At 47.8% G+C, this 15,979-nt stretch overlaps 2 protein-coding genes across 4 annotated transcripts in view; one reads left to right on the forward strand and one right to left on the reverse strand.

The window, feature by feature from the left end:
* Positions 1–799: 799 nt before the first annotated feature.
* On the reverse strand, positions 800–9,769 carry Ubiad1 (UbiA prenyltransferase domain containing 1). The gene is made up of 2 exons (XM_010628118.2): positions 8,581–9,769; positions 800–2,275 (listed from the first exon to the last, which is right to left on the reverse strand). The coding sequence occupies exons 1-2, from the start codon at positions 9,107–9,109 to the stop codon at positions 1,788–1,790; spliced, it is 1,017 nt and encodes a 338-aa protein (XP_010626420.1). The 5' UTR covers positions 9,110–9,769; the 3' UTR covers positions 800–1,787.
* The window catches only part of Mtor (mechanistic target of rapamycin kinase), a 122,185-nt gene continuing 115,460 nt past the window's right edge, over positions 9,255–15,979 (forward strand). The window contains exon 1 of one of the 3 annotated variants that reach the window (XM_010628123.3): positions 9,255–9,327. The gene's annotated coding sequence lies outside the window, so the exon portion shown is untranslated. Of the gene's footprint in view, positions 9,328–13,283; positions 13,535–13,796; positions 14,100–15,979 lie in introns of those variants that run through there. The other 2 variants (XM_010628122.3, XM_010628124.3) reach the window with 2 other exon arrangements.

The raw sequence follows: 15,979 nt of genomic DNA on the forward strand, positions 1-15,979 counted from the left end.
TATGCATTAAAATCTGCACGGGAGCACTGTGCAGCACCTGGCTGGCGATTCTGGTGGGAGCGGCCTCAAGGCAGGTCTGGTCCATGGACACTGGGAGCCCCTGGTCCCAGCCTCCAGGTGGGCCCCACGGGAGCCCCAGCTCCTAGCAGAGGCCAAAGCAGTTTCTCTGAGGCAGGACCCCAGTGAGCACCAAAGTGCCACCAGCCTGGCAGGGAACAAAAATGGTGCTGGTAGAAGGGCAGACGAGGAGGTGTGACCTCTTTCCTTTGTCTCTGGGCTCTAAACACTGTTCCAGGAGCCTTGCCCACTGGTAGACGAACCACCCTAATTTAGAGGAACTTTTGCAATTTCCAAATACATTTTTCCCAGGTAAGCTGATTGATTCTAACTCAAGGAGCCAAATCATACAGACTGATATGAAGGATCAACAATGAGTTCTGTTGTGTTCTGTAGGCCAAGACCTTAAAACACCCACCAGAATGGCCAATCACAACAGAAAAGTACAAGGATGACTGACTGACCATCTGAACCTGTTTCAGTCTTGGACCAAAAGCAACTGAGTGATTGGAGCCCAAAAGTTCCAAGAAGCAGCGCACGCTCAAGGCTGTGCCCCTCCAGATGTGACCTAACTGAAGCCTCGACTGTGTCTGCACAAGGCCACAGTCTGGAGAGGAGCCCAACCCATAATGCACATCCGTCTCCAAGGATGAAGACGGTTCCTCCACTGGCAGGGCTGTCACTGTGGCTGAGCAGGCCCAGGGCTGCCGTCCACTGGCTTGTCCGTTCACCGGTTTCTATACTGCCTTCTCTGTGGCGCTATGCAAAGTGGTAATGTCCCTGACCCAGGCGCTGGCTCCACAGAGAGGAAACACACACAGGAACGGGGCAGAGGGACATGGGTGCAGAGTGGACAGAGGGCAGCATGAGGAGAGGTGACTGGGAGGAAAAAGCCCTGTGGACTGGAAGAAGCCTGCAAGGATGGCAGTGCCTCTTATAATTTTGGGGCTCCTGATAGTTACTGAAAGGGCTAGGAATACTTCCTGTCATCTTCCAAGATTCTACAAGTGGAAAACAGCTACTCTGCTACTTGCTGTCCAAAAGCAAGTGGTTTTCTCAGCTGCCTCCAGGGTGGGTTTTTCTTCCTCCCCACCCAATTGCTGCAGGGTGATCTGATACTCAATTGTGGCAACAGTGAAAGGAGAGATGAAGGACTGATGTGTCTGAATCACAATTTCGGCAAAAACCCGGGAGCTGCCCCAGGCTGTTAATGAGGGACTCTCTCTCTCTGGCAGCATATTTCAGGATGCCGGTGCTGAACAAGAGACAGGTGCTGCCCATGTTAATGGGGCCTGGAACCAATTACTGCTTTTGCCTACACGGCCAAGCCAGGAGGGTGACACTGCGCCTCGCAGCTATGGCTCTGTCAGCACAGAGGCCAGCCCAGGCAGCTCCTCCGTGACATCTTAGGACACTGTCCAGAACAAGCAGAAACCTGGTCTGCTCCATCTTAAGGTGACCTGACAACACCCTCTAGTGGAAATTATAAATAAAACAAGGTCCATGTGTCTGTAATTACTTCTAGTTGCAGAGTGGTTTCAAGATTCCCCATAACATGTGAAAATTAAAAACAAAGCAGATTATCTTTAAGAACATAATAATAATATAAAAAGGCATGATTCTCACAAGGCTTAGGACCCACCCTGCCAAGTCATATTCCCTCTCCGGGAACCCTATTCTAGAACATTCTCAGAGGGGGAAGTGCTGTTTTCGAGGAGCTGCCAGTGCCCTCAGAGTTTGGGCAGACTGCCTGCCGGGGCCAGGATGATGCCAAAGACGTAGAAAAGCCCTAGCAGAAGGTTAAGCTTGGCCGTCCTCTGGGGCAGCTTGTTGAAGGCCTGGCTGCGGAACTGCCTCTCGAGGGAGAAGGCCATGGGGATGGTGAGCAGGGGCAGTGCCAGACTGATGCTGCAGTGTGTGGCCAGGATGCTGAAGATCAGGTAGGGCAGGAAGAGCAGCGTGTTGTAGAGCACGTAGGAGATGGTGGGGCCGATGAGGATGGCCAGCGTGACGATGCCGGCCTCCCGGTCAGACTCCATGTCCCTGGTGTTGTTGGAATGGAGAATGGCCTCGGTGCTCAGGGCCAGGGGGATGGCGTAGACCAGAGGGAAGATCGCCAGCGAGCCCACCTGGACGGCGTAGGCGAACATCACGGCCAGAGGGCCGAAAGTGATGAGGATGATGAGGTCTCCCAGGGCCACATACTTGAATCCAATTCCTGTGGCCAGAAAACCCAGAGAGGGGTGTGAGATTGTGGGCTAGCTGGAGCAGGCTGCAAAGGTGGGCACCCATTTGGACCCCCAGGGCAAACTATGATTTCACCTCCCAGGACGCTGGAACAGAGAAAACCCGGGTAGGTCTCAGACTCTACCTACTCAGGTTCATACCCACCTGTGCCCACCACTGGGATCCCATGGCAACACTCGCAGTGAAGCCCCCTGGCTCCCACTATACAGTTCAGTGCCCGAACCGTGAGGAGCAGAAAGGCTGCACAACCCAGCTTCTCTGGCTTCTTCACCTCCACCCCCGTGGAGTCCCCACCCGGCCTCCTACCTTCCCACCTCCTCTACACTCTCTGGAGGCCTCTGCTTTTGAAAACCCCTGGTGAATCACAGGGACAGTTCAAGGTCCCTGAACTCCCACACAAAGAAACTTTCACTCACAGGTGAATAAAACAGCTAGGCCAGAAGTTATCATGCAGCTTCCCCTCCCTGGTTCCCATGAAGTCAAAATGAAACCAGCGCTGCCTAGGGCTCCTGCACTCTACCCTGCATGAAGTCAAAATGAAACCAGCGCTGCCTAGGGCTCCTGCACTCTACCCTGCTTCAAACTCTGTCTGACTCACATCTTTCAGACCTGCCAGAGCGACTCCATCCCACCTCACTCCATTCCCAAGTCCAAGTCTGGGTCACCAGAGGCCTGGGAGACAGCAACCCCTCCCTCCTAACCAGCTTTCAGTTGAGACAGGCGAGGAGGTGATTAAGGTGTAACCAATGCACCAGGCGCCTCAGGGAACCAAAACAAAGAAAACTCTCAGGTGATCAAGAACCTTTTAACCACTCTAAAAGGGCAAGTGACAATGGTCTGCAAAGGACTGAAAATCATCGGAGCCAGGGGCTTACTTTCATTGCAGCTGGGTGCACTGGTGCAAAATGAGCAGTCTGGGTTCATTAGACAGAAGCGTCCCCAGAAAGAACACTGCTGGCACGGCCTCCAAGGCTCCCCAAACACCAGCAAGCTAGTTCCGTACCTGAGCCCCTTGCTCTCCCTAAACTGGCTCTCTGAGGACACTCCCTCAAGAGGAAGAATCTACCAGCCAACACCAGCTCCGGGCCTGAATTAGTAAACTGATACCCTCTGCAAGGTCTCAAGCATTTAGGGGACTCCCTGCCCAGTGAGGATTCCAGGCTGGAACACACCCAGCCAGCTCCAGCAAGCTCCACCAGCTGCTGCCCCTCTTTTGCCCCAAGCCAACATCAGAGCCCTGGCTTGGAAGAAAACACAACAGCACAACACTTGACTTCTGGCTGGATTCTCCAAGAACACCTCCCCGTATCACCACAGAAAACTGACTTCGGTGAGGTGGAGCAGAGACACAGGTCCCCATCCTAAACAGGTCCTGAGCAAAATAACGAGCACAAACCCACTCAAGGAGAGAAAGGTCTGATAACCTCCTTGAGGTTATCTGGCAAAAAAACAATGATGGCCCCTGAAGAGAGCCTAAGTGATGGATATATGGCCCAAGGCTGTGTGATCTAACTGATTCAGAAATGGGGCACATACCGAAAGGGGGCACATGCCTGTAATCCCAGCACTCAGGAGGCTGAGGCAGGAGAATCATCATGATTCAAGGTCAGCCTGGGCTACAAAGCAAGTTCAAACCAGTGTGAACTACTGGCAAGACCCTGTTATAAACAAAACAAATGTGGCTCAACAGGGCATGGTGGTACACAGCTCTATCTTCAAAGGCTCTAACATTCTTTTGGTGCTGTAATCCTAGCATTTTGGGAGACTGAGACAGGAGGATTGCAAGTTCAACCCCAGCCAGGACACTTTAGTTTGACCTTGCCTCAACATGGGAAAAGTTTTAAAAGCCAGGGATGCTGCTCAGTTAGAAGGCCTGGGGTTCAATCATCAGCACCAAAAACTAAGTAAATAAATACACATATGTGTATACATATGTATTAATTCCACACAGGAACTTCCTTCCAGACATACCAACCCCTCAACACCATTTTCTGGATGAGCTAGCACAGTGAAACACTGAGGCTCTTGTCCACACAGCAGCCAGAATTAATCTGTGAAGACATAAATCAGAGCGTTGGCAAGGGAACAGAGCCATTGGAATGCTCATGTATGGTGTTGGGAATGTGAAATCATACAGCCACTTCCAAAAACGGCCTGGCACTTTCTCATAAAATAAAATATCACCCATCCTGTGCCCTGACAGCTCCATTTCTAGGCATTTACCCAAGAGAAATAGCCAAATACACATAGGTCCCTGAACGGGAGAATAAAATGTGGTATATTCATCAAAGAAGTGCTATTTAGCAAAAAAAAAAGGAGTTACTGACACACATAACAACTTGATGCATTTTGAAAACATCATGCTGAGCAAAAGAAGCCAGACCTAAGCATCCGTAGTGAAATAAATATGGTGCACAGCAAACAGCTCCATCTGTACAATGCTCTAGACCAGGCAAAACGAATCCATGTGAGAGCTAAATCTGGTTACATCACTGTTCTGCTGAACATTTTCAAGGTCTTCCTGTTTGTTCACTCCATGAGTATCTTAAGCACCACCTACCAGGCACTGCACTGGGCACTAAGGGTGCAGCTGACAAGGAGTGAAATCCCTGACCACAGGGAGCTCAAGTCTCGGGGGAAATTAACTACCAAATGCGTACTGTATATGGTACAGGTGTATTAGAGGACAGTATGTGCTGTGCAGAAGATAAAGCTGAGAAGAGGAATGGGGAGGGTACCTGGGGTGGAGGGACACAGGGCAAGGGTGTATGATTTTAAATAAGGTAGAAAGCAAGGCTTCACTAAGCAGGGGACATTTGGGCGAAGAGTGAAGGAAGCCACAGAGAGCCATACATGGGGAAAGTGTTCCAAACAAGCAGTCAGTTCCTCAATGTATTTTGAATGAAAGCAGGATTTGCTGATGAGCTGGATGAGATGTGAGGAGAGCCCAGGAGGATGCCCTGACTTTGGGCCTGAAGAAATGGAAGGGTGGGGTCTAGGGCTGGGGACAGAACGCAGCGGTACAGTGCCGGTCCAGCACTCTCATGGCTCTGGGTCTGATCCCCACACTGCGAACACAGCCACCACCACCATCACTGAATGAAATGGGTGAGGCTCTGGGCAGGGCAGGTATGTAGGGGCCGAAGATCAGGAATTTGATTGCAGTCAGGTTGAGCTTGAGATGCCAGTGAAGGACTGGATAAGGGTAAAACTCAGTGGTATAGCACATGCTCCACAGGCATGGGCAACCCCCACCCCCACCAAAATGAAGTTGGATAGATCTGGAGTCTGAGGGTTGCCAACTTAATAAAAGGCTTTTGAAACCATGAGTCAGGCTAAAACCACCAAAAGAATGAAGGGAGCTGGAGAAAAGAAGCCCAAGGACAGTCGTATTGGCTAAGGAATGGGTAGAGGTCAGCAAAAGTGGCTCTACTGATCAGAATGAACCAGCCCCTGCCTACTTCTCTGCCTGAATCCCACACTCCCTCAGCACCGCTGGCCTTTTGATCCTAGAAAATGCCACTCTCTCCCACCCAGGACATCTGCACTTGCTGGCCCTTCAGCCCGAAGGACTGAGCACATTAGATGATTCCAATTCTACCCCATGACTGGCTCCCCAACCTTCAAGTCTTAGCTCACCCTCCACAGAGAGGGTGCTGTAGTTAGGGTAAGTGTCACCACAGGTTCACTTTTTAAAGGCTGGGTTCCCAGCCTGTGGCATTACTGGTAGGTGGTAAATCTTCAACAAGTGGGGCCCAGCAGGACGTCTTCCAGTCCCTGGGGGTAAGCCCTTAACACCCCTTCCTCTTACTCTCTTTCATTCCCTGACATGAAGTAGACAGAATTTCTCTGCCACACAAATCCACCATGAGTACTATCTGGCCATAATTTAATCAACTATGGTCTGAAACCTCCAAAACTATGAGCCAAAACAAACCTTTCCTCTTTTTAAGTTGATTCTCTCAAGTATTTTGTTTTTTGTTTTGTTTTGTTTTTTGAGACAGGGTCTCACTATGTGGTTGAGACTGACTTAGGCTGGTCTCAAACTCACAGTGATCCTCCAGCCTCAGCCTCCCGAGTGCTGGGATGACAGGCGTATGCCACCACACCCAGCCTCTCAGGTATTTTGTTACAGTAACAGAAAGCTAACACAGACAGCCTCTTCACCATCACTATCTTATACTTTCTATTTTAGCACCTATTAATCTATTGATTTCCTTTAAAGAATTTTTTTTTTTTTTGGTTTGGAACAGTCTCATTATGTAGTGTAGACTGGCCTTGAACTCAATATGTAGTCCAGGCTGGCCTCGAACTCATGGCAACCCTCCTGCCTCAGTCTCCCAAGTATGGGATTAGAGGCGTAGGACACCATGCTCAGCTACTAAACTTTTAAATTGTCCCCAAGCTACAGCTGGCTGCTAGAACACTATGGTTTCTTGATTTTCCTGCTACTCCTCTGGCTGTTCACTCATGGCCCCCTTTACCTGCTCTTCCTCATCTCCCTCATATCTTAAGATGGAGGGTCCTGGGTCCTCCTCTTTTTTCTACATTTTTTTACTCCCTTCTCTAAAGATCTCCATCAGTCTTATGTAACTTCATCTATACACCAGTGACTCTCAAGTGTCTATATCTCTAGCCCAGACCTCTTTCCTGAACTAAGCTTCTCTATATAGTCAACTATCCATCTGATACCTCTGCTTTATGAGTTCTAATAGACACTAACAAATCAATCTCTTTATTTCCCCAAAAAATCCTATTCCAGCTTCATCTTTCTCCATCTCACATGATGACATCAATTGTATTCTTCCAGTTGTTCAGGCCAAAACTTTTGGTTATGCTCACTCCCTGTTCTCTATCTCACATCTAACCCATCACAAACCCTGTCTGCCTTCAAATGCAGAGTCTGACTCCTTACCTCTCCTGCCATCATCATCCTGATCCTCACCTCCAAACATCCTGTCTGGATTAGTGAAGCACCTCTGCCTTAGTCTTCTCGCTCCTATCCTTGCCCTTCTATCCTCTATCCATTCTCAAAGCTTAACCAGTGATTCACTGAAAACAGTCACATCCCACCTTTCTTCCTCTTCAGAGTGAAGTCCAATGGCCTACGAGGCCTACCGCATCTGTGTGCTCCCTCTCTTTCCCAGACCCAGTCCCTCATTGTACCTCCCTTTACGGTCTTCCTCAGTCACACACTAGGGTCCTTACTGTCCCTCACACTCTTGAGGCCCACCTCTGTCCAAAGGCACTGCGGTACCTGCTCTTCCCTTTTCTTGGAATTCTAAACCTTCTTCATCTCTTCCCTACTTCAATCCAGCTCAAATATTACCTTTTCGATGAGGCCTACTCTGACAAAACTACTCACAACTAGTAATCTGTATCCCCCTTCTCTGCTCTACATTTTCCCCGTCATGACCCTCACTCTTGAATATAGTTACGTGCTGCACAATGGATGCTTCGGTCAGTGATGAACCAAGTATATGATGGTCCCATTAGAGTAAAATAAGACCGACTCTGTCTGTGGTTTATGTATTTACTATACCATACTTCTTGCCATCATTTCATTTTATTTTTTGTGGCAATTTTGCTATGTAGCTCAGGCCGGGCTTAGACTCAAATTCTTCTTCCTCAGCCTCTTGTGCTGGGATGACAGACTTAGGGCAGGGTCTGTACCTGCTGTGCCCACACAGAACAATACCTGGCACATGACAGGTACTCAGTAGGGCTTAACCCTTAGCCATCACCTTAATCAGCTGCTACATGATGTCACCGAGCAAACTAGCTGAAAATTCATAGCTACTGCGCAGAGCATGGTGGCACACACCTGAAATCTGGCACTTGGGAGGCTGAGACAGGAGGTCTGCAGTGAGTTTGAGGCTGGCCCAAGCTACATAGTGAGTTCAAGCCCAGCCTGAACTTCGAGACTCTGTCTCAAAAAACAAAACAAAAAAGTTAATAGCTGTATAATTTTGAGCTCTTCAGATTTACTTCCACTAAAATCTGAAACCATGGCTTTACAAAGTATAATCAACAAAAGAAAACTAGACTTTAAAAAATGCCCCTACATGTATTTGAGTCGCACCCAACATGGATGACCAGGACGGTATTTTCACAACTTAACTTTTCAGAACATCCACTAGCTACACGACAGATTTCAGGTAAGGTGGTCTAATGTAGGAAAAGAACCTTTGACATTTCTACAACTCCTGAGCGAAGAACTAGTTTCCTGTACAAGCAACTGAGACCCGCAGCACAGGAAAACAGGCCAATTCTTACCTCCTGTGTAGAGAAAAGAGCCAGAAAGACCTCCAAAGTAAATGAGAGCCAAGTGCTCCAATTTCAAAGGGGACAGGTAATAGAGGCAAGCAGCACAGATGCAGCCCAATGTGTAGAGGAAGACTCCGAACCGAACAACGTCTTTGGGCTCCAAGATTCGGTCCACCAGCGTCCTGTCATCACTCTTCTTGTGGTCAATGCCCTTGGAAAAGTCATAGTAAGTGTTGACCAAATTGCCGGCCCCATGCACAGCCAGGACAGCGACAGCACAACCAACCAACAGCCTAGGATCCAGGACGCCCTGGGATCTGTATGCCAAGGCACTGCCCAGGGCTACCGGGGTGAGCGAGGCACTGAAGCTCCAGGGCCTCAGGGCCAGCACGTAGGAAGTGCATTTCTGCCCGCGGGAGCGCTGGGGAGGCCTCTCGGGCTCCGGCCAATCATTCCCCAGCGAATCCATGTCCTCGACCTTGGCTGTCTCTTCCGCCTGGATGTTCATCTTCTCCCCCGACGCCGGCAAGGCAGCCATGGAACCCGCACGTGGCGAAAATCAATTCTAAAAGGGAGCCACTGACTCACAGCGACCGCCCCGGGGCAAGGATAGGCGGGGCAGACGGGCCCGACCTTTCTTAGGTTCCACCCCGGGGGCAGGGCTGGGAAGGCGTTGGGGACCGGGAATAGCAGCGAGTGGACCTTACACCTCAAGAGGACAGGCGGCGCCGCCCCGACTGCCCGTCACCTAAGTAGGTGAGTGAATGGAAACTGTCCCTAGCTCCAGCCCCGCGCTAGAGCTCAAAGCTTCAATTCGGCCGCCTCCAGCAGGCGGCCATCTTGTGCGCCGGCCTCAGTAGGCCGCCCGGAAACAGAAGCCAAGGCTAGGGCAGGGCCGCACGAGCACAGCCGGAGGGAGGGGCGGGGGCCGCCGATGGGCGTGGTTTATAGGGGGCGTGTCGTGGTGGGCGTGGCCAGCCGCCTGGGCTCTGCAGTGCACCGGAATCTGTCGCTGCAACCCCAGTGCCCCGGGAGCTTCTGCGAGACTGCTTGGAGACAGCTTCATTTAGCATCCCAAGAGCGACCCCAAGGCGGGTTGCTTTGTAACTTACCAGACATTTAAGATTAGCACTAGTTTTGTGTATATGTGTGTGCTACCTGGGACAGAACCCAAGGCCTTCGCACTGAGCCACATCCCCAGCCAGCCCTCTTAGCTTTACCTGTCTTAAACGTTCTGGGAGCACAGTAAGGCAAGATCGTGCGATGCAAAGCCGAGTGCTGAATGAATGGCTTGTGGAGTTTATACTGCAGTGGAAGTGAAAAAGGGAATGGTGGTGTGGGTCGTGCACCAACACTAAATCAAGAAATCATACAAGCAGCCCTCCGAATCAGAGGGCTTTGTGTACTCTCCAAGGACTGCTCACCTCTTTCCAACTTTCCATCCAGCCACATCGTCAGTGGCTGGAGATCTGCCGTGATGAGAGAAGCGTCTGCAGCCTGCAGATCAGCAAATGCTCTAGGGTCGTGTAGACTTGAGCCGATGGGAGAGAAAATGGGAATCCTGCAGATGAAACGAAGAGTGCACCTTCTCTGTAGCAGTTACATCGTGAATAATACCAAAGATTTTGAGGAATCCTTCTTCCAGTGGTGGGAAACTATCCAGTTCAGCAAATCAGTTGTTTATGGCAGTAACAAACCTGTGAAGTCCAATATACCCTTGGTTGTCTCACATTGCTCATGATTAACATAAAAGAAAGTAGACAACCAACATTTAGGTCTGAACTCTGCAATCACAGAGAGACTCCATAATGCCAATGCATACCGAGAAAATCGGCTCTATGAATTTACTTACCATGAATAGTGTGTATTATTATTTGTAAACTGTGAGCTGCACATTCTATCAGTGACCCTTATAATACACATGTAGCACATCACATGACTGACTACACAATTTGTAAAGCCCAGTGCAAAATAAAATTGTGGGGTCCCTTCTTCAAAAATCATTAACTTTACCAGGTGCAGTGGCATGTACCTGTAATACCAGCACTCAGGAGGCTGAGGCAGGAGGATCACTGAAGAGTTTGCAGCTCATCTGGGCTACATAGTGAGTTCAAGGACAACCTGAATTATATACTGAGACCTTGGCTAAAAAAAAAAAAAAAAAATCCCTATGCATTTTAAGTGCTCGGTAAATATTAGCTATAAGTTTAACATAATTTATGATACCAAAGGTCTTTTCAAATAGAAAAGAAACCTGCAAATTGCTGGTGACTTTTGTTATAAACCTGCTTAGCTTGTTAATTTGTGAACAGGGTCTTACACCTTTGGGTGGCAACAATCTTGTATTTGCTGGTGGGAGTGCAAACTGGTACCACCTTTATAGAGATCAGTCTGACAATATCTATCAAAACTACACATGCTTTTATCCTGTAACCCCTTTGTGGGAATTTGTCTTGGTTATAGCTGCCAAGGGAAAAAATGATGTCTAAACATATATGTTTATTACAGCATTTGTAATAGAAAAAATTGGGAAACGAACCAAATGTGGTGCTGCACACCTGTAATCCCAGCCCTCTGGAAGGCTGAAGCAGGAGGATGCAAGTTCAAGCCCAGCCTGGATATTTTAGCAATTTAGCAAGACCTTGACTCAAAATATGAAATTTAAAAAGCCCTGGGGATGTAGCTTAGTCCTAAGGTGCTGGGTTCAATCCCCTGTATGAGGATGGGGTGTGAGGGGTGGACTAGAAATAACACAAGTATCCATTGTCGGAGGGTAGGGATAAGAAATTCAGATACAAGCATGTGATGGAATACTATGTAGCTATCACAAAGACAACAAAAGAACAAGGAAGCTCTCTGTATACTAATATAGAAAGACCTCCAACATATGCTAGTTATTAAAAATGCAGAACAATGTATATAGTGTAACAAAAAGGGGAAAATAAAAATATTTTAATATTTATTTGTATCTGCATAAAGGAACACCAGAGATACAGCAGAAACAAAGAAAATAAGTAGTGAAGAGGCAGAGGTGGGGGGATAAATATAACTCCCTAGAGATTTTGATAGTGAACGTACCTTTCTTTTGGCTGGTGCCAGGGATCCAATCCAGGTCTTCAAGCATGCTAGGCAAGTGCGGTACCACTGAGTTACAACCCTGGGCCTAGAAAATAATTTAATAATACATATTATAGACGTTAGCTGGATGTGGTGGCCTATGTCTGTAATCCCAGCATTGTGAGAGGCTGAAGCAGGAGGATCACAAGCTGGAGCCCACAGCCTGGGCGATTTAGTGAGACTCTGTCTCAAAATAAAAAATAAAAAATGGGCTGGGAATGTATCTCAGTGCCAAAGCCCTGGGTTCAATCCCCAGTACCACAGAATAGAGATAGAGATAGAGATAAGAGACAGAGACAGAAGGGAGCAGCGGGGGAGAGAGGGTGGGGGAGACTGAAGCTGAGTATGGTGGTGCATGCCTGTAATTCCAGCTACTTGGGAGGCTGAGGCAGGAGGACTGCAAGTAGAAGCCAGCCTGAGCAATTTATGAAGACCATGTCTCAAAATAAAAAAAAAACAGCCTGGGGATGTAATTCACCTGCCCCTGGGTTCAATCTCCATTACCACAAAGCAAACAAATTCTTGAATTGCTTTGTTAGCCACTACCAAATATTTCCAAATCTCTGTAATATGGCAGTTTAGACTTCTGTGAACTTTTTAACTCTTGTTTTTATTATATTAGTAATTAATGGTAATGTTCAAAGAAGGTGTCTTCCATAAATCTCATTACCTTTTTCGTATTTCTCCCATTTTAATAGACACACAGTATATTTTTATTTTTATAAATATTTTAAAGGGCTATATTATATTTATATTGTATACTTGCATTTTTTAATTTAAAAATTTCAACTTTTTGGTTTTCTCACTATGTAGTGAGACTGACCTGGAACTCACTATGTAGCTCAGGCTGGTCTCGAACTCACAGCAATCCTCCTGCCTCAGCCTCCCGAGGGCTGGGATTACAGGCGTGCGCCACCATGCCCAACTAAAAATTTTAACTTTTTAAAAACAAATTGGGAAACTTTTCCTTTTTAGCAAATATTCCCTTACATTATCATTACTGGCAACACAGAACGCCTATCTTATTTTAGTTACATAAGATCACAACATATTTTATTCAGATTCCTAATGCAAGGAAATTTAGAAATTTACAATGTATATTATAACAGTAACACTGTGATAGACGCAGATGTTACCAAATTCCATTTTGCTATGAATTTTCAGGAAAAATATTTTAAAAGATGTTGCTTTGAAATGTTTTATTTATAAATAGCTCTTTTAGCTAAAACTATGCAATGGTTTCTGGAAAATGAGCACCTGAGCTAGATAATTTAGGGGAAGTCTAACAAATCATTTTCAAGTGCATATTAAATTTAACAAAATTGAAATCGCGGACCCCTAAAGAGTGGTAACCCCAGGACTGCAGGCCGTCACAGCAGTAATGAGAAGGCTCGATGATGCCCACACCTGGCCCAAATCACTGCGGGCGCTACGAACCTCCCGGGTACCCAGACAGCCGACCGCCCAGACGCAGAGGGAAATCATAGTAGCGACGCACCGGATGTGTGCGTGGAAGTGACTGAAGTCAACTCACGACCGATTGGTTGTCCCGAACGGACCTCAGCCTCCTTTCTACTGCCACTGGCCGCGTGGTTTGTCTGTTTGAACAGTGCCCGCCTCCTGGAGAAGCCGGGTCCTGAAGCTTCACTTCTCCTTCGTTATTATTCGTCTGCATTACAGTCCATCTTTTTATTATGTTCGCTGATTGGTCTTCACGGATGAGGGCCCGCCCTACCTCCCGCCCGGTTTAGAGGACAGCAGGGGAAGGCGGGTGGTGGGCACGGGGACCTGAAACGGTGTTAAAGGCGCTGTGGGCGGCAGCTGAGGCGTTGGCCGAAGCCGCGCGGTGAGTCTGGGGCCTGGCACCGAGCCCTCCAAGGCGGCGGAATGTCCAGACTCAGGGCCAGCCTGGTCCGTGGGAGGGGGGAGCCACCGGTCTAGAACGTGGAGTCCCCGTAGTACCGGCCCCACGCCACGACCTGGGCGCCGACGAGCCCTTGACGCCCGCTCCGGTGGCGACGCCCACCTCCTCGGAACCCAGGAGCGCCCCCAGGCCCTTCAGCTCGCTATGCGACCTAGGTGTCCTGGAGGCAGCGCGTCAGCGCCCGTACTGCCGTGGCGCCTTGGGGTCTTCTTCCCCGGCATAGTCACCCCTTCGTCTGGGCCGCGTAGACACGGTGGACTCTGCCTCCAGAAGCGCCACACACAGTGTCACTGCACCCTGAGACCCCCCCAGGGACCGAGTACCCAGGGCTGAACTCGCTTCCATCCTTGGGGTTCGCTTTCTCTCTCTGCCTGTCCCACGTCCATGGCCCTGGTTTGAGCCACCCAACTTTTAACTTCCTTAAACTATTACAACGCCCTCCAGATACTTGGCTTCCCCTAGTTGCATTGAATTCATCCTGGAGCAGGTAGGTGGCCTGTTTCAGCCTCCTTCCTTCTCCCATACACAGACAGACAGACACACAGAGGCACAGTGCCCCCCCCTTCCTGCAGGAATCCCTAGATCTCCTCTCCCTAACAGGCATTTCCTTCTAGTGTTTTGCCAGTACTGGAGTACTTAAATTTTCTCAAAATTAGTTATTCTTTGGTTTAACCCCAGTGTCTCACAAATTCATTCATAAATAAGAGTTTTTAGAAATTGGTTTTCTAGTATTTTCTAGTATGATCTGGACGTACTTGGGATAGGAGTATATTAATTTCATAGCAGTGTGGGCTGAGCCTTTTTATGACCACTTTATTGTACTTGTCTGATTATTCATATTTCCCCTCTGTTATAAGGTATAAGCTCATTGAGGGAAAGAGTAATACAGTTAGAAAGTGGATGATCTCAGGAGTTAATTGGTCTCTTGTACCTCCTATTTGAAGTACAGTCATTCCTTAGCATCTGTGGAAGATTTGTTCCCAGGACTCTTGGCGGGCACTGTGGTGCATACCTGTAGTAATCCCAATGCTTGGGAGGCTGGAGGATTGCTGCAAGTTGGATACATAGTGAGTTCAGAGCCAGCCAGAACTATATAGAAAGACCTTGTCTCCAAAAAATAATACCCCCACCTCCAAAAAAAAAAAAATCTTATACTAAAACCTGCAGATGCTTAAATCCCTAATATAAAATGTTTTAAAAACTTGTATATAACCTACTCAGGTCTTCTTGTGTACTTTGTCATCTCTAGGTTATTTATACAATGTAAATTTATACAAAGTAAATGTTCTGAAAATGGTTGTTACATTGTTTAGCAAATAATGGAGAGTCTGCATATGTTTAGTACAAAGATTTTTTTCCCCAAATATTTTCTGTCAGCAATTTTATGGGAGCCACTGATATGGAGGACCAACTGTACTAGTATTCAGAAGCACTGTACTGTCCAGGATAATAACCAGCAGCCACATGTGCGTGTAGGGCGTTGCAAGTGTGCCTTGTTCAAGTTGAGATTGCTGTAGGTATAAAATGCACACTAGTTGGGCCTGGTGGTGCACACCTGTAATCCCAGCTACCTGAAGGTTGAGGCAGGAGGATCACATGTTTAAGGCCAGCCTAGGTAACTTAGTGAGACCCTGTCTCAAAGTAAAAACGATCTGAGGAAGGGCTGGCGATGTAGCTCAGTGGTAGAGTGCTTGCCTGACATGTGTGAGGGCCTGGGTTTGATCCCCAGTACTGCCCAAAAAAGGCTCTATGTTAATTTTTTTTATTGATAATGTGGAAATGATCTTCTTGGATATAGTGGATTAAATAAAATGTATTAATTTCACCTTTTTTTTTGCCTTCTTGAATAGGGCTACTAGCAGATTGTGTCTATGGCTTGTATTATATTTCTACTAGACAGTGCTGAAGAATAACAGTCTCTGCCTGTATATTGAGCTCCCTGAGGAAAAGGGCGGTCTTAGTCATTTTTAACCCTCTCCCTACTTCCCACCTCTTGTGCCTGGCACTAAACTGTTAAATACTGGTAGATAAAGTAATTAATAGCTAGAGGGCTGGGGATTTGGCTCAGTGGTTCCACCAACTGCCTTCAAGTGCAAGGATCAGAGTTCGATCCCTAGTACCAAAAAAAAAAAAAAGCTAGCAATGATTGAGAACTTCCCGTGTACCCAGTGCTGTGTGGACACTTTCAAACCTGTATTGGCTCATTTCACCCTCACCGCAGTTCATGAGTGACCAGGACCCTCCTGTTATACTTGAGGAAATAGGAAGTGTAATTTTCTTCCTCAAGGTATGTAGCTATGGAATAGTCAAACCCAAGAGGCCTAGCTTCACAGCCTACAATTTGACTTTCTCTAGCTCTCTGTCCCT

The sequence above is a fragment of the Fukomys damarensis genome, unplaced genomic scaffold, assembly GCF_012274545.1.
Source record: "Fukomys damarensis isolate Sample0158 unplaced genomic scaffold, DMR_v1.0_HiC HiC_scaffold_23, whole genome shotgun sequence".
Lineage (NCBI taxonomy): Eukaryota > Metazoa > Chordata > Mammalia > Rodentia > Bathyergidae > Fukomys > Fukomys damarensis.

Excerpts from the sequence above, each read along its gene's own strand:
- Ubiad1 (XM_010628118.2), bottom strand. The coding sequence starts at position 9,109 with ATGGCTGCCTTGCCGGCGTCGGGGGAGAAGATGAACATCCAGGCGGAA. Across the intron at positions 2,276-8,580 it reads CTCTTTTCTCTACACAGGAG|GAATTGGATTCAAGTATGTG; the intron begins GTAAGAATTGGC and ends TTCTGGCCACAG.